The sequence below is a fragment of the Gambusia affinis genome, linkage group LG01, assembly GCF_019740435.1.
Source record: "Gambusia affinis linkage group LG01, SWU_Gaff_1.0, whole genome shotgun sequence".
NCBI classification, from domain to species: Eukaryota; Metazoa; Chordata; class Actinopteri; order Cyprinodontiformes; family Poeciliidae; genus Gambusia; species Gambusia affinis.
In genome coordinates this window covers 30,918,364-30,937,270 of record NC_057868.1, presented here as the reverse complement: position 1 = coordinate 30,937,270, position 18,907 = coordinate 30,918,364, and the positions used below count along the sequence as shown (strand labels likewise).

Sequence of the window (18,907 nt, the reverse complement as noted above, 5' to 3'; positions counted from 1 at the left end):
CTGACATAAGACATTAAAGACTTCTAAATCCTTCGTTGTTTAAAATGTCGTTAATTATGGCTGTAAACCAGCTAAATTCTTAAGCATCATCTTTGCAAAAAAAAAAATCAAAGCTGAAAATTAAAAAAAAATTTTTGAAATTTTACGATACAGTTTTGTGCTTTGGCATAGCCTGCTTGTGTTAGTTCTGCCACCCGGTGACACTCTTGTCTGGAACGTGTGTGGCTGATGGGACAGCTGTCAAGGCGTCACCTGTGGTGACAAAAGCTACTGCCACTGACCTGATGTAAGCCCGTGAGTGACTTCTTCCTAATGAGCTCTGTTGGAGGCAGCAGATTGCTCCCCAGAATAATTCCAGTAACATTCCCCAGAGTGTCATTATGGCCCTCGCACAAATAAATGTTATTAGCACTTTATAGTTTTGGAACACAATTGCCAATCTGGGGCACAGGGTAATAGAGGACGCAGAAGGTCGAAGGTCACCACCCATGTGTGCATTTTAATCAGATCGGAGCAGCGTCTTTTCATCTGGACCGAACAGAGCTAACACACCAGCTGAGGCACATATAGCCCTGACCAGGAGGAGACCTGAGCAGCCAGCTGGCTCCGCATTGTTCAGCTAACAAAAAGAGATTACTCTGCTGATGAGATTATCTTCACAGACATAATGAATTCACTGTTTATATTATCTGAGACATCTGAGCTAGTGAAGCTCTTAATGCTGCTTTTTCAACTTTGCTTTGATTCTTGCACCCCTAAGAAGTAATAGAAGTATGACTTTCTTATTTAGTTACTAACTAACATGGTTCATCAGACATATGCATCTGATGAATCTTAATTCATCAAATCTAAAATCTGCTCTGCACTTGGTGTTTAATTATTGAGCCGCTAACATGGATCATACTCTTGATTTCTGGGAATTAACAGCATTTTATTGCCTTACTATCCATCCGGACCAAATATTAAGGGTATTATGCTGTAAAAGGAGCATAAGAAACACTGTTGGTTGTTTAAGACGGCGTTAATAAATTAGGTGTTTAATGACATCTAATTGCAGGGATTCTCAGATAAATAATACTTGTGAGTTTAAATTGTCTACAATCTGCACTATAGTCTTTCATAAACCAGAGTAGGCTCAAACAATAAAAGAATGAGACATTTACAGAGACACAGTAACGTGGGTCGAACAGAACTCTTGGTTAGTAAAAGACAGGTTGAGAACTGGAACCTTTTTGGTTTAAAATCCTTATTTTTAACTCCATGTTACCAGTTTAGGTGCACAGTCATAGTTTGGTATGTTTCCAATTGTGGTGTACTCTTATATTTTTAGCTGATGTATTGAAAACAGTGAGGTGTTACCTTGACATAATATTCTAGAAGGTAAACCTGTTTTAAACTTTTCTACAACTTTATGTCTGAAGTGTCTGCTGTTACTTTGTCTCCTAATACTTTTTCTTCTTTGATGCTTTCTAACAAACCTTTGATGCCTTCAAATTACATCTGGATTTATACTACAATTAAATTACAAGCAAGATGATTCTATTTATTAATTGTGTGCCTTACTGAAAGCAAATGTTTTCACTGGATTTAATACATACATACAATAAATACAAATGTACTTTGATTGAAAAAAATAACATTAAATAAAACACAGTCCCTCAACTTACTAATGATGTGCTACTTGTTGGGCCATCATAAAATCCCAATGAAATCTAGACGTCTTTTTGTAGCATATCAAAACTTAAAAGGTTCCAGGAGTGTGAATGTTGTTGCAAAGCCCTGTATCATAATGATAGTTAATCTAGAAGTATGTCTAAGTGAAACCCTCTCAAGAGCGACTTTGTCAGACCGATAAACCCCAGAGGAGGGGATTTTGACGTGGCCACATGGTGATGGCATGGAGAGAAAAGGGCCAAATGGGCACACACATATTGATAGTTAATAGTCTCTGTGGTATCAAGTAATCTCCTGACTGAGAAACCACTCTCATTAACACATTGAGGCAAAATCGCAGACATATGTTTTTATTTTTTTATTATTATTTTTTTTTTTTATTATAAGCATTACAGGCAACTAAGTACTTCCTTTTAGGCAACTGGTAAGGTTTTGCATGGTTCAGTAGGGAGATGGAAGCCTTATGGTGGAAAGGCTTGTTCCTGGCTTCTCTGTGCTTTATTTTATTAATGAAGCCTGAGCAGCATGAGGTATCAGACTGCACTTACAGCACATTAGAAACAGAATAGTGTTTGGTAATAGAAGCAAACAAAAAAGTCAGACCTCTTGTTTCTCTGGCACACTTCTGGAACATTTCAGACAGTTTTTGCACTACCTTTCAGCTGTAGCTTCCTCACTTGTGTCAATTACTCTTTAGATACAAAGAAAGACTCATAATGAGGTTCTCGTTTGGATAATTAGACCATTGCACAGCTTTCCACCCACTCACAGGAAACACTCGTCCCTAAGAGAGTCGAGGCAGGCTTCAATCCCTTTAGTGCAGTTAGATTTGTCAAGTGAGAGAGCTGGTGGCCCACTGCCCAGAGCGACACCTGGTACCTACCTCCCAGCAGGCACACATTTGGTTCATCCACATGGGAGCTCTTTATAATTTAGTAAGATTGAAAATGTTAAAAACGGTTGCAGGGCTGCAGCTCTGCGCAATCAAAATCAGCATTGCTCGAGCTGACGGCTTCTCTAATTCTGCTTACCTACAGAACGGGGAGATGGTGGAGCTCCAGAGGAATCAGCTGCGTGACGACATCAAGGAGTACAAGTTCAGGGAGGGCCGTCTGCTGCAGGATTACACCGAGCTGGAGGAGGAGAACATCTCTCTGCAGAAGCAAGTCTCCGTGCTCAAACAGAGTCAGGTGAGGAGGTGCCACAGGGCAGAGTGTTGTCACGGTAAAATCACATACATGCATAAAAAGATGAGATGATTAACTATAAAATGATTTGAGATCCCCCTTCTTAGCAAAATTTTAATTGCTTCTGAGTATCATTTACCTGCTTCTTAGAGCTGAATTAATTTTAAACAAGGCAGTTATCAAATATAAATCCCAAAGTCGATTATCATTTCATCTCCTTCTCACTGGCCTGTTTTCACTGATAACATAAACAAAATTCCCTGTTGAGTTTTACATGTTTTAAGTCCACCATGAGAAGAATTTAAAAAATAACCACTATCATTAACATCTCTTTTTTTTTCCTAAAGTTTATACTTGTATGTTATTTCAAATTGTTTTGAACTTTAGATAGTAATGGAACAACAACATCAACAACCTTAACGCTGCTTAAGGTTCTTTGTTACAATACGTTGATACAGTGTGGTGCACAAGTCCCTGTTGCTAGGGGAACTTTTTCTACAACACTTTCTTCTTCCACCCGACTTTTACTTATTGTGCTGTAATATATCATCTGTTTGGTGAACAACCGCTGAATCATTATTTATTAACCTCATACAGAATAAAAAATTTTCTTTTGCCCAAATTGAGCATTTTTACTAGCTGTAAGTCAAAATCATCAAAACTAGCAGGAAAAAAACATTTGAAATATATCAATTTCTGTCTGAATAGTGTTAAATTTTTAATTTACTTACTAAACTAAATTAACTTTTTGATGACACTCTTTTTAAAATGCAACCTGTATGGAACTATAAGCCTTTGTGCATACTGACTACTACTGACTGTTTTTGTCATAATATTTACAGGTGGTCTAAACCACAATCTCTGACTGACAATGAACCTTTGGTGTTTTATTTTGTACTAAACTAAAACTACTCATATGGATATATGAGTGTATGCTCAATAGCATTCTTCCAAATTTAGAAGGATCTCAAATATATATTTAAAAAAAAAGATTATCTAAAATGCTAAACATATGTTTTTATAATGATGCTTTTATTTTTGGAGCCTCCTCATGAGTTAACCCAATGGCTGATTCCAGAAATCTTGACTCCTCTTGCCTCTGCTCTGTCTAGGTGGAATTTGAGGGTTTGAAGCACGAGATTCGTCGTCTGGAAGAAGACACTCAGTTCCTGAATAGCCAGCTGGAGGACGCCATCCGCCTGAAGGAAATCGCTGAACGTCAGTTGGGTGAGGCTCTGGAGACCATCAAGACGGAGCGGGAGCTCAAGACCTCTCTGAGGAAAGAGCTCTCCCACTACATGAACATAGGAGACTCTCTGTATCACAGGTAACCAGAACACAAACAAGCTACTGTCAGGCTTTAGGGAACCCATTCAAATCATCAAATTACATAACTTCCCACATCTCTCCCTCAGTCCTTTAAGCATTTCTTTGGATGGCCTCAAGTTCAGTGACGACGCCGCCACGGAACCTAACAACGACGAGGCTCTGCTTGGATACGAGAACAGCTTCACCAAACTGGCCAACACCATCAACGAGGACAACCGCATCTCCACTCCTGAGAAGGAGGAGCTCTTCTGCCCGGTGCCCAGCCTGGTCGACGACCTGCTGAGTGAGCTGAACATCTCAGAAATCCAGAAGCTCAAACAGCAGCTGATGCAGGTGGGTTTCTGTTCACATTTCTTTGCCACACATCAATATTGCTATGTCTTAGAGATTACTTGTTTCTGTCAGTTTTAGAGTTAAAGGTCATTTTAGTGGAATAACAAAACAGATAAAAATCACAAGACAAAATCTGAATGGATCAAAAATCTTTTGTTTATCCTGAAGCATTATTTATAAAAAATCAACCAAGAAGGCAAGAGGTGGGATTCAGCCTGGACAGGTCACAGCTTTTAGGAAAGCTTAGAAATTGTGCTTATCACTAATCTAAGATGTAAAAACAGTTTAACAGATCTCCCTTTAAAATGTTTTTAAACACTTGTTTTGCAGTTCCTGCTCTTACAAAGTGGTGTGATTTTGCCTCTGCTCCTAAAATAAGTAATTATTAAAAAATGCTAAATAAAAAAAAAAACCTTTTAAATGTTGTTCTTTTGTTTTCCAGTATTTTGTATAAGAAACTGGAATTTGCTATTATTGGCATCAGCAGGTCAGAGCTTTGCAGGAAAACAAATGGATTTGAGAAGCTAGCTGTGTAGCCCTGATTAGTCCATTTCTAACTACCAGGACAGAATTCATCTGTATTTAAAAGTGTGGAGAGAAGAGGAGAGACTTGCTGCATCCTGACCCGTCAGCCTCAGGCATCTAAATCCCATTACAGCAAAGTTAATCCAAGGAGAGTCAGACACACAGACTCTCCAGGCTCCACTGGGCTCCCAGGGCAGCAGGTGGTGCCACCAGAGGTCCTGCCATCTGCTTGTTCATCACCACAAGATCACTCACACATGTCTGGGTACCATGGTCACCAGAAACTCATCTGAAACTTTTGTGGATAGGAATTGTTTTGCACACTATTATTATTTTTATGTCTTGTGTTGACTTTTGCCTTCATCAAATGTAGAAATGGCAGCTGGGGAACATCTGTTTCAGTGGCATACCTTCTGTTTCTTTTTAGGGGTGATATGACCTTGAAGCCTCCTAAAAAAGATCTAACGGGATAAAGACCTAAGACAGCTTTTACCTAGGCCCACCGTATAGTACCAGATTTAAGTCTTATTTTCTGCACTGTAGTTCTATCTTTCACTAATAAACTTCATAAACATATCATGCGGGCATAGTTTTTGAAATAGCTCAGTGCTGATATAAATGCAGTTTGTTGTAAAACGACCCTTACCCAGTCGATCTGAACCATTAAGGTCACACTGACCCTGACTGATATTGCTGGCACTCTGCCTCATATTCTCCAATATCACCACCCTGATGCTGCCAGGGCTTATCACATGGACAGTTAATCCTCTGATTTAATATTATTCTTAAAAGCAGGAGTCCTGTTTCTCATCATTTAGTTATTAAAAAATAAATAAATTGCATCTCTATGCATCTCTTCTCAGATGGAGCGGGAAAAGGTCAACCTGCTGTCCAATCTGCAGGACTCCCAGAAACAGCTGGAGCAGGCCAATGGGGCTCTGTCCGAGCATCAGGAGAAGGTCAACAGGCTGACAGAGAACCTCAACGCCATCCGTAAGCTCCAAGCCAGCAAAGAACGCCAGTCTGCTTTGGACAACGAGAAAGAGCGGGACAGCCACGAGGACGGAGACTACTACGAAGTGGACATTAACGGACCGGAGATCCTGGAGTGCAAGTACAAGGTAACTCAAACTTCTCTCGAACAAATCAAAAGAATGTCTGTATTTTGACCTTTTAAGCTCAGTCATCATTTTTCTCTGGCAGGTGGCCGTGTCTGAGGCAGGGGAGCTGAAGGAGGAGCTGAAGACGCTGAAAGCAGAATACCAGGCCTGTCAGTCGCGCTACGACGATGAACGCAGCCGTCTGGAGAACGACGTCAGGTCTCTGGGAGATAAGCTGTCCAATCTGGAGAGGACCACTTTTGCAGAGAGAGAAGAGAAGGCTAAACTAGAGAAAGAGCTGCGCAAGGTGAGAGGCCTATGTTTGAAACCATTTCTGTGCTCCCAAAGGAGCAGGAGCTGATTTATTTCTTTGTGTTTTAGCTGAGTGACGTGGCGGGCGAGTCCCAGGGCAGTTTGAGCGTGGCCCAGGATGAGCTGGTAACATTCAGCGAGGAACTGGCCACTCTCTACAACCACGTCTGCATGTGCAACAACGAGACCCCCAACAGAGTGATGCTCGACTTCTACAAGGAGGGCAAAGGTGGCCGGAGCAGCCCGGAGGGCCGCGGTCGGCGTTCTCCCATTCTGCTGACTAAGGGTCTCTTCCCAGAGCACGGCAGGACTGACCTCAGTGATGGCGCTCCTTCGCCCGTCTCCTCTCTCCCCTCCCCTGTGGCGGACCACCGTCGCGAGCCCATGAACATCTACAACCTGGTGGCGATCATCAGAGACCAGATCAAGCACCTGCAGCTGGCCGTGGATCGCACCACAGAGCTGTCACGCCAGCGGGTAGCATCTCTGGAGCTCGGCACCATGGCAGACAAGGACAAAGAGGCCTGCATGGAGGAGATCCTCAAGCTGAAATCCCTGCTGAGCACCAAGCGGGAGCAGATCGCTACTCTGCGGACTGTCCTCAAGGCCAACAAGCAGGTGGGTGGATCCGTTTTGTCTGCTCCTGTCATTGTTTGTTCAGCCTGCTGGTCATTACTCTCAGAAACGGTGAAAGACAGAGCTATTTCAGGTCTCATCAGCTGCTGCACCAAACAGGTTGCAGACGGGTTACAATCGCAAACACACGCTGAGGAAGCAGCCATATGGTGGCAGCTGCCCTGAGTATCAAGTGTGTTTAGGAAAACAGAGCTGCTGGGTGAAATGCAAAGAATTTTAGCCCTAATGTTGGGTGTGTTTGCAGTTGCTGTGGCAGCCCTTAAAGCTATGTGTGGGGCTATTCACTGAGAGCACATAGAAAAACAAATAACAGCTTGTAAATGAGCATTTGACTTTCAGCTGCGAGAACTGGTCCATTTAAACAGAGGTAACTGACTGAGAGGCAGACAATTTTAGACTGAGTCGTCAGTTAATCCAGTTTTGGCTTGTTTGTAGAGATGCACCAGAATTTTGTGGAACGTTTCCAGTCTGGCAGCTGATTCTGATTTCTCTTTGAGAGCCATGATGATACTATAAGAACCACCTTCCTGTTGTGAAAGTAGAAGAGTGATTCTTTACTCCATCTATATTGGAAAGGGAATTTGTGTTCTTCTGAGATCTTACAGTAAATTACACAAACCAATTTCTGAGATGTCATGTTGAACTCTCTTTAGCATCTTATACTAGCAAATGGCAATGTTTCCACATATGTCATGTTCCATGACAGGTAAAAAGCGTCCTGGAATCCTCCGAAAGTCATATTGTCTGATTTATTCAGACACCTGATGTAGAAAATAGTTTCCTTTTGAAATTGCTTTTTAAATCGTCTTTTCCTGACTTAATTTTGTAACACCTCAGTGGTTGGTTGACAAATGGTTAATTTTTGCTCTTTATCTAAGTAACAACTTCCACACAGAAGATTGTTGTCACCTATGCAGTCTGGAGGAGGCTTTGGGATAATTCGTATTCCTACTTAACCTCACACTTATCAATTTTGTCCCTTCAAACTTCTATTTTGTATCTGAAAACAATTTATTTAAACAAACTATGTTGTACAAGCATTTTCATGGATTATGGATAGAAAGTGTCACGTCACATATATTTTAATGTAAATGTATATTATAATCTACAGCAACACATCTACGTGTTGTCTTGCTGGTAGATTTTGTTGATTTAAGTCATCAAACTTCTCTTGCATTTGTCTGAATGTGTTGATGATTTCTCAGTGTATCTCTGCTTGTTACGACAGAAAAGACATTTTTACCTGCGATTCTCACTCTGTCTTTCCTCTTGTTCACTCACAGACAGCTGAGGTTGCTTTGGCCAATCTGAAGAGCAAGTATGAGAACGAGAAGGCCATGGTGACAGAGACCATGATGAAGCTGAGGAATGAGCTGAAGGCTCTGAAGGAAGACGCTGCTACCTTCTCCTCTCTCCGAGCTATGTTTGCCACACGGTAAGAAGCACCTCCCATAAGACAAAGCATTTTAAAACCTTCCAATCTTTACTATGTTTGTATCTCCTTGTAAATTGCCTTAGGCAGCATTTCCTCTTTACTCTAATGAACTGGCATCAATCCTAATCTGTGCTAGTCTGCCATGTTACTATAGGGAACCGGACAAGTATAATTCGTGTTATAAAAGGGAATGGGTGTTATTCTTAGAGCTATTGTTGCATGTAAAGGCCAAACACACAGTAAGCAGGTAGCTAAAGACAGGATTATTGTTAAAATGTAATCCATCTTTGCCATATGTTGTGTCTGTCAAGGTTGAGCTCTCCTAGTTTTATTCATACCAAGGAAGAAGAGGTTTTTTATTACGATGAGACTGAATATTAAAGTGTGAAGGAATGTCATCTGTGTAGCGCTGAAATATGTCACATAAGCATTGGTTTTGTTTACTGACTTGGCGTGTGTTTGTGTCTCAGATGGGCTGACATACTCACTAATCTTTTCTGATTCCCAAGAGAAGCCGGTCAGAGGTTGTGTCCATAATCCCACCTCATCTTGGCTGCGATTATGCTTTCATCACATAGCGGACTAAGTCCTCACACACTGCTTATTTGTTTATCTATGTTATGTGTACGTAGTAGGAGGACATACCCGTGTTAAAGCTAACACAGTGTGCATTTGTTGTACGATTTTAAATTTGAATGCATTTAAATGTGATTTTCATAGCAGTCAGTCCATCTTCCTGCACTTAGGACTTCTTTTCAATGCACAACTGAGTGATAAATCATTATAGTGATGGTGCTCTGAGATGATAATGCAATTTTAAAGTGGAGAAAGGCCACTGGCGGCTTTTAGGACCTCATCTTCCCCGTGTAGAAATTGAAACCTTACCTTCGTCTGCATTGAACTTTCTGATATAACACTATGTAAGAGCAGTGTCTCATCAAGTAGTTACAGTTGTTTACGCACAGGTTTGTACACTTTGTCAGTTTTGTTAGTTTGCCACTGAGTGAAATGACTTAAAGTCTTGTTACCAAGTTACATTTACAATTACTTTGCAGAAGTGTTCAAACACATTGAATTTTTTCAGCTTTTATTGCATTACAACAACAAAAGTGAGTGTACTGTATTGGGATTTCAAATTAATATTCTGGAGAGTCTGGCATTTATTTGTATTCAACCCTTTCACTCTGATGGCCCTACATAATACCCATTGACTTCATTTCTTTTATCCTTCTGCTTTTCTGAAGATGCTGTTGATCTTAAAACCTGCTGCCATCAATGCATCTTTTCATTGATATGCTCAAAATACCTACCTCAGATGACATTTGTTTCTGTGCCCACCCAGCCCCGGTTGTCCACCACTGTTGTAGGGTTACATTCAGTCTGTTTATGAGATTCATGCATTGGTATGTAAATTCTGTGCTATACGGCACAGAGTTTGGGTCAGGGGGTCTTTGAAAAGCTGGGGGACTTGCCTGAGTGAAGTTTCCCACACTCCCCATCTCCTTTGTATCCCTTGTCCCCCTCCTGTGTTTCCTCAGCACCAAACACACACATCTTTAAGCATCTGGTGACAAGAGGAAGGACCAGGTTTGTAGTTGAAGTCCACTCCAGGAGCCCAATTTTTCAGAGTGATCACCTCTGACAGTAATGAAGAGGGGATTTGGGGAAAATCTCTCTCCCACAAATGATGTGTGGAAGAAAAACCTGGAGATGGAGTGAAATTGAGGAAAGCTAAGGTTTTATTGTAACAATTTACTTACGGAGTTGTTGAAAACAGGAGTGGATATTGCAGTGGGAAATCCATGGAAAATTTTCACATGTGCTTACGTTCTTCTCTTTGTTTCCCTCTGAGAGTCTGAGCCCCTCCAGCTGCGGGCTCTGGTGTCATGTTAACAGTTAAAGTCCTGCCTCCAACATTCCTCAGACATGCCTCAACATGCTCTCCCTTTCTGCTCTCACCGATCTACGGTTAAACCATTACGCGTAGCCCTAACCTGTTGTTTTCATGCTATTAAGAAATGTTGTTTTGTTCGTTTTATCTGTGTGTGATCTCAACGTGATCAGTCATGTTCAGATCAGGACTGCAGCTCAGGAGGTTGTTTATATGCCTTAAGGTCAGTTTCAGTCATGAAACCTCTTGTTTATGAGGGTGGCAAGATGCAGTGAGCCACTGTACATTTTCACAAAAGATGCAGATAATATGCTCGTCTGTCACAGCCGTCATTACGGCTTGTATTCATCCTACACAAGCCTGCAGCCGCCTCCTGGCTCTCCTCTTTTCTCGTCCCACAATGACCCCGTCAGCGGGCCAAAAAAGGCTCCTTTTGTATCCCGTCGTCTTTTTCCCGGGAAAAAAAATCGCACGACCTCCCACTCCCAGGCAAGACACATTGCGCTGAACCGTCTGAAGGGACACTAGCGCCTGACACCTAACAGGGTCCCCCCCTCCCTGGAGTCTCACACTGGGTTTAATGAAGAGGCACTGATCCCTTTTGTCTGGGTGTGTCCCAAAGGGTGGAGCAGAGCAGAGGTTCAGGGGTGGAGGTGTTAGTTTGTTTGTATGGTGGTCTGGTAAGGGCAGAGTTCACGTGGCCATGAACCACGTGCAGACCTGAACACAACAAAAACATCTGCAGGCACGGATGACTTTTGACTTCACAGCAAAGTTTTCCAAAAGGTTTCTTCCAGATGGTGTTGGCAGTCCCACTTGTTCTTTGAGTACGTTTGGGCTTTTTTGTGACAATTTTATGTCTAAACATTAAAAAGCCAGACTTATATTGAGGCATGCATTATAAGATATTTTCTATTTCATGTGATCCAGTCCTTGGGGAAAAGAAATCAAAATTGCAAAGTCAGATATTAAAAAATGGAAATCCTTGTCAGCCAGGTGTAACCTGATCTGTGTCTCTATCTAAAATGGTTTGCTGAGTAAAACTACAAGTAGTTCATCATCTAAATCACTTTGAATTAACTTGTTGCTGAAATGTGCTATACAAATAAACTTGCCCTGCTTTGGCACTAACAGCACTAATCAGGCTTTGCAAAATAGTGGGTTGTCGCTACTAATTTGCCAACAAAATGAAACAAAAGTTCTTTGTATTTTCCTCTTCACTCAGTGAAGAAAAGCCCACTGCATTTTTATATCAGCAAACAAAGAAAGTGTAGATGAGCACAAATGAGACTGAAAGGCTCTGATACAAGCAGCAGAAAATGTTGAGGCTTGTGAAGTGAGATAAGACCCAGGAGGTGGAGGATGAAAATGAAACAGGAGTGCTGCCACAGCAGATGGAGACTGAAGATACAACCCACTAAACCCAATCCTGTTGAGTGACCCGGTTTTCTTACCTGTCCAGCTTTAAATCATTCACAGACACACACACACACACACACACATGGAATGAGGGACAGGAAATAATGCGGCAGTCCTGCACACAGCTATTAGTTATACTGCATATTTGAGACAATATGTTTGATGAACAGGGTGGAACGAAGTCTCACTGCAGCTGGTGAGAGTAATAATCTCATCCTTTCACTTTGTTACTGAATGACCACAAGGTTAATGCATTAATGCTTTTATCCTTGCATGGAACTCATTTAAAGAAACTCTGAGTTTTGTATCTCACCTGATCATATCACTTATTCCCCATTAAGAAAATCTAAAATGAGAGGATTTAGATTGCTTTAAAGAAGTTGTTCAACTTTTTAAAAAATATATATTTTAATACTAGTTTAATATTAGTCGATGTATTTGTAGCAGAGGTGGCAAAATGGCTGATTAAGTCAGAAGTTAATATTACAGGAACATTTTTGGTGGGCAAGCTAGAGCTTTGTGGCTTGTTGCTGCCATCTGCTGGTTACAAAAACAAAGATGGTGTTCTTCCGCACAGAATCTACTACTGTTAAAAGATTGTGTGCAGCCTGGGCCTCGCCTCATTGATGTAATTATTCACTTGAAAGGATCCCTGACCAAGTATTTGCTGTGTAATGGTCATTAGACTGACATTCCTGTATAAAAAGCTTTGTGATAAATTCATGTTCTGGTGAACCTGCAGGTCAAGCTTCACGTTTTCCTTTTTGCTTCCCTCCTGCAGCTGTGACGAATACGTCACCCAGCTGGAGGAGATGCAGAGGCAGCTGGCTGCAGCCGAGGACGAGAAGAAGACCCTCAACTCTCTGCTGAGGATGGCCATCCAGCAGAAGCTGGCGCTGACGCAGCGCCTGGAGGACCTGGAGTTCGACCACGAGCAAACCCGACGCGGCGGCAACAGCGGGCGCTCCAAGGCCCGCAGCAAGGCTGCCGGCACCACCGCCACCAGCAACCCCCACGTAAGTCAGAGTCTCACCTGCTCTGGCTCCGGCCGACCCGAGCTCAACAACGCCATGCCCAATGGCATCCTGGGAGGCCCCGCCATCTTCTGCAGTGAGAAGTACAAGATCTACTGCGACTGAGAGGCGGCTCGGACATCCAGCTGGACTGATGTGTACAGAGGGCAGGGTGGGGGACCGAACCCTCCCTGCCCTTAGTGTAAAAGAGCCCCACTCGCTCGCTTTGCTCCCCGGCCAGCCTGCGCTCCTCTAGGGACTGCTGCGTTACTAACCGGCTGCTCGTTTGTGCTCGTGTAACCGCTTAGGGGAATGCAGATGTGTGTACAGTGTGCTGTGGACTGTAGTAGACATAACTGGCATGTGGGTTCAAGGGCCCTGGTTATAATGGGGGGGGTGTTGTGGATTTTATGGAGTGTCTATTCTTTCCGCTGTCATGGTGCTGTACCTATGATGTAAAAGGTTGCAACTTCTGTGTTTATCTGTTCTGGCCCAGTAACATAAACACATGGTGGGGGGTGTGGAGGCATGTAAAGATGTCGGACTGAACGACATCCTCTGTTTGGCGTGTCTGTCGGTGCTCCTTTGATGAAAATAGCCCTGAACTTCTCTCCCTTCCTTTCCATCCTGACCAGGGACTCCGGTATGCGGCAGCCCATTTTTTAAATCAAGTAACTGATGTTTACAAGAAAATGAACTAAAATATGCAAGTTCCCTCTGCTTTGTGGCTAGGGGAGCATCAAAATGGATCTATGTATCAATTTAAACTGAGAAGGGGGGGGAGGCTTCTTGGTTTTGTAATGAAAAGGTTTGGGCAGAAAAAGGAGCATCTGTGACCGCAGGTGTATATTTCAGGATCAGTTTAAAGCTGTGATGCTAGCACACCAATACAATAACGTCAGTAGGATTGCATGGCTTCGCAGCTGAAAATGCTTAAAAAAAGATTTATGGTTATTTTCTGTCATCAGGTGTGTTATCAGATGAAATGCAGGGCTCTACATTGCAAAAATCCCAGTTAATTGGTGTACGGTGAAACACAGGAGGGGCTGTGAGCTCCGCGCGACCCTACATGTCGCATTGGGTCCGATCAGAGCCATATCACAAGAGAGAGAGAGAAGGAGAACGTTTGACAAATCGATCTTCGCATCCAAATTAAGTGCACTTCAACATAGGTGCCTCAGGTTACTTCTTCTGTTTTACTGTGAACAGAGATACAATATAGTTTTGTTCAAAGGTTATTTTTTAAATAATCAGCAAAATTCTGGAAGAGCACAAATTATTTCAAGAGGAACTTCCTCAAATCTGGATTAAGTAAAACCGACTGCTTGGCGAAAGTGCCTGTCGACGCAAACATTCAGTGTATTTATCTGTTGATGATGCAAAACCCTGTCCTCATGTCTCTGCTCTCCCCCACTCATTATCATGTTCCTGCTTTACCTGTAGGAGATCACTCCATAGCTTGCCAGTATATAATAGAGAACATAAAGTCATGTGACTGAGTAGGCATGGGCCGGTACCAGATGGTCATAGTTTAAATGGTAAATAGCAAACAGCCTGTACTTGAATAGCACATTTCTCAAGTCCAGAGGACCCCAAAGTGCTTCATGCTACCTTTAGTCATTCACCCATCCTGATGATTATAAGCTACATTGTAGCCACAGCTGTATAAGATTGAGTAAAAGTACCACAATTTCACTGTTTTTTTGTTTTGTGGAACTCAAAAAGAAAAATGTATAGCTTGGCTCAAAATTATTGAATTGAAGTGAAAATTATTTACATTCCTGCCAGACATAGATTTAAAATAATTTGTCTTCATCCAGGAAGCGACTTTCTTGTTGTAAATGAAGCAACAGTCTCCCAAAAGACAAAACAACGTCCAAAGGCATTTTTGGCTTTTGAAGACAAACAATTTGTCTTTTAATTTATAAAATGTCATATCAGAATATCCATACCTCTCTAAATAATAAATGGAAAAGCCTTTCTTGGCAGCTAAAGGCTTGTCATGAGTGTTGACACCGATATTTTTGAGCATTTAACAATGAGCTCCAAGTCTTGAGATGATAAAAGCCCTCAAGTCAAGACTCTGGCCGGCTTCAAAACATTACCAATAACATAACATGATAAATTCTTTTTGTTTAAGACAGAAATTAGTACATGCTCCTATTGCTACTAAACCCTGTACATAGCTCATAGCTACAGATGTTAGAGGAGCATCACTAAGTTTGAAACCGTACCTTTTAAAAATTATGGCACCCCTTGATGCCAGTAACCAGCCCATGCCTACAGCTAAAAATGAGCTCTCCTTTTGTCTTCAATCTGAGTGTCTTGTTAGCTATAACCGCCTTCTCTCTCGTAGATTGTCAGCAGCTTGCTCCCTCAGCATCACCAATCACCCTTTAACTAGAAAGAGGACTTGTGAGGAAAATATTTCTGTCAGGTAACATCCTCTCGTTTCGCTGCGTGTGTATATCTCAGTGTTGGAAGTGAAGGGGCCCTCGTGTGTGTATGCGTGGGTGTGTGTGCGCGCGGTATGTTTATAACCATTTGCACAACGAGGGCCTCTCATTTCTATATCGTTTGGTGTGCGAGAACGACACCGCACACTGTTTTAGTATTTACAATAGCTTTAAACCATTGCAAGCTAGTATTAAGCAAATAGTAAAAAAGAATAAAAGTGGGGCTTGTGTTTATTAAATCCATGTACTGCTTGTGGATCATAAACATGTTCGCTTTATGATGTTGAAAGCAGGGTTGATGGAAGGTGATCCTGCAAGATTTTTTTTTAAATTCTACAATTTTCTAACACTACAAAGCTCTATATTAAACTCTATATTCTTGATATAATCCTTCAGGTTGCGATCTTGCAGGATCCTGCGACAGTATTCCTCCATCTTGGATACGATGCAATGCGGATTGATTCCTAATAATAAAAAAAAAAAAGGAAAACTGTTCTTGATCAACCCTGCTTGAGCGTGCATCAGTAGGCCACAGCACAAAGCACTCGAGGCTGTTGTATGACGTAATGAAAAAAATGAGCCTCCTTAGAGGTCAGTTACTTCTATGTTTTAATAATCACTCAACATACAAGTAGAATGCATTCAGTTTCTATCAGTTTGTACTGAAAAGGAGGGAGACCTACACATTTGACGGGAAAACCAGATTTCTGTCTAATAATGTGGAGAAACAAGTCCAGGATTTTCCAGAGGGAGAAACTCCTGGTGATATTTAGAGGCAGGAAATCGATAAACACTCAGTTGACCCAAGGACATTGACTGAGATGATCTAACCTTCTCCCATGTATAGGCTCTGTGGTTTTACTGAGCTGTAGATAGATCTCAGGATGTGATCGTGACTAGATTCCTTAGACGAGTGTCGACTGCCCCGTCGAATTTGAAATCAATGTGTTTTAACTAATTTGGTGTCATTACAATACGGCACCTGTGCAGCTCCTCCTACCTCCGCCTGCAGGCTTCTCCCTCACCACCTCTGAGTTTTCACCTCAAATCACGTCTTGTATTTGTTCGTTAAAGCCTGCATGTGAAAACTTTACTCATTTTTCATTACCCGCACGGCATCTCTCTGTGGCTTCATCGCTGTTATTAAAAGAAAAGTTCACAGTACTTGTGACATTTTTTGGCTTCCTAATTGAACTTGCGGGGTAAAATGCAGTGTGTGCGCAGTTCCAGTTTTAATTAATTGGAAAAACTTCAAAATGAGACCATATTTGGCTTTGAGCTTCTAAAATCGCCTTCCGCTGCTTTGACTAACACCGGCTGCCGTCTTCTTCATCACCTGACTTTACTGACAGCTGCTTTCAGACTACCTGAACGCTAACGATGCTGATCATTTCTTTATGTCTCCATTTTGCAGTAATTTTACGGTAATTCCTCGAGGACGACGGAGTACCGACACAGAGTTATCCCTCTCAACTCTTAGAACTGTAGCCGATTTGGATGTAAAGACTAAAAAACTAGTCTGCCTTCTACATCTGAACACTAAAATGTGGCACATCAAATCTTTTTTTTTTTTTTTTTCAATAGTGCATCGCTGCTGGAAGCAAACTTCTCACAAGTCCAGTGAACATTCTGAAACAGATTATGATTGGCTAATCTAACCGTCCAATTAGAAGCCAGGGGACATGTGGCTGTTTCTCATTGTGAACAAGTTGTTTTTATTTTATTTTTAGTTTTTCTCTATGTGCACTTTGATTATATAGGAATATAACATATTATTGTTAACCTAATAGGAAAGCGTGGTAGTACAATGGTTTGTGAGTTAACCAACGCAAGTTTAATACAGATTAAAAATACTAATTACTTTAGTAAATGCTCCACAAACCATAAGAGTACTACTATGAGTCTGTCCTCAAGATTTTATCCATCAAGTAACCATTCTTAACTTGTTTTGTTACATTTTACATGTTATTTTGTTTTTTTCTTTGTATGTTCATTCTACTGCCATGGTCCATATAAAAAAATCCAGGGTGATCAGATTCTGGGGTTTTTTCATGTATTTATTATTCCTAGGAATAGTACAAAAATTTTACGCAATGAAACTTGACAACGCTCTGATTCAAATGGGTAAGTTGCGTTCGGGAGATAAAATTCGGGTTGGCGTGACGAGGTTTTCTCCGAGCTTCTTACCGAGGGCGTTCCATCGAAACCGATCACTGGCCTTCAGAATTCTCTGCAAGTTGCGACTATTAAATTCCAAATTGGAATTGCTTCATTCTCTCTTCGTTTATTGTGCCAAATATTGGCACACCGATTTAGGTCGACAAGAATCAGAACTCGGAAAGTAGACGAGGCAGCCACGGCTCTCCGTGCGAGCTGGCACCTGGGCTTTTGGGTTTTTATGTTCAGTTGGTTTGTTTAGTTCTTCGTTTCTGACCAGTAGTGCCTTTCATTGTTTCAAGAGAGAATCTTAGATTAGGATTTTACTTTTTTTTTTTTTTTTTTTTTTTTTTTTATATATATATATATATATATATATAGGTGAGGGACATGGGGTTTGAACTGAGTATGAGCAGCAATAAAGAGCAAAGTGATTTCAGCCCCTTTTTCTGCTTGAGAGTGGTAATAGTTTTAAAATTAGCTCAATAACTAAAATTGTATTGAATTGTGCAGGTCAGTGATCAAGTAATTCAGGGGTATTAAGAAAAGGTTGTTGTTGTTTTTTTACCAAACTGGGAACCAAAAGAATTCCTTTGGCCTCCTGTTGTTGAACTAAATATGCTGAGGGGCAAATCGGTGTACAATTGGAAACATCTACGCATCTCTAGCTGTGTTTGGTGAAGGTAATGTGATCTTAATAGTATTGTTGGTTAAAAAAAAAATGTGCTTGGAGCACTTTTTTTTTTCTTTTCTTTTTGTCTCTTTTTAAGTTTGTTTTTTATTATTATCTCTTTTTTTACATCATGTTTTCAACATTTACGTTTTCAGTAAACAGAAAACAAAAATTAGCATCAACAAGCTTGAATAGTGCCATTACAGCCAATGCTTGCTTGTTGAGGCATTAAAAGTTACCAATATGGAGATAAAGCTGAACAATTAAAGTGCAATTCAGATGCTGTTTTACTTTTTTATTTTTTTCAACTGAAAAGTTTTCTGTTTGCTGGAAGCTATAGCATTGTGATAATAAAATTAGCAGTGCAAACTATTGTCATATTGTCTGTCAGTATTGATCCATAAGAGTTTGATATCTTTATATAAAATAACCACTTCACCTGTATGTTGGTATTTATTTGAACTGTCCTGCAGTACTGTATTCTTATCAATAATGTGCATTATGATTAGTGGCATATTGATTCCAGCTAAATGTCATATGCATGTTCCTCAGTCATGGGACCTTTACACAGGATTGAAAACAAACATGTAAAGTTTTGTCTGGGAAATAAAAGAAGCGAGTTGAGTTTGATGTATTACTGCTGAATTATTGCGCTAAAAGTGTTTGTTTTCTAGTTGAGAGGTGGGGTGGCTGTGTAAGGGGAGTCATACTGGTTAAAATCAATAAATGTGACTAAGTTCTACTTTGTTTCTGTGTTGTTATTTATA

At 41.1% G+C, this 18,907-nt stretch overlaps 1 protein-coding gene across 6 annotated transcripts in view; it reads left to right on the top strand.

The window, feature by feature from the left end:
* The window catches only part of LOC122829148 (protein bicaudal D homolog 2-like), a 47,137-nt gene that overhangs the window by 28,190 nt on the left and 40 nt on the right, over positions 1-18,907 (top strand). Inside the window, exons 3-12 of one of the 6 annotated variants that reach the window (XM_044113492.1) lie at positions 2,712-2,864; positions 3,974-4,188; positions 4,277-4,523; positions 5,912-6,169; positions 6,252-6,455; positions 6,530-7,078; positions 8,380-8,531; positions 12,623-12,857; positions 15,211-15,291; positions 16,725-18,882. In XM_044113492.1, coding sequence (XP_043969427.1) covers positions 2,712-2,864; positions 3,974-4,188; positions 4,277-4,523; positions 5,912-6,169; positions 6,252-6,455; positions 6,530-7,078; positions 8,380-8,531; positions 12,623-12,857; positions 15,211-15,258 — 2,061 coding nt within the window. In that variant the 3' untranslated portion in view covers positions 15,259-15,291; positions 16,725-18,882. Of the gene's footprint in view, positions 1-2,711; positions 2,865-3,973; positions 4,189-4,276; positions 4,524-5,911; positions 6,170-6,251; positions 6,456-6,529; positions 7,079-8,379; positions 8,532-12,622; positions 18,883-18,907 lie in introns of those variants that run through there. The other 5 variants (XR_006370334.1, XM_044113510.1, XM_044113482.1 and 2 more) reach the window with 5 other exon arrangements.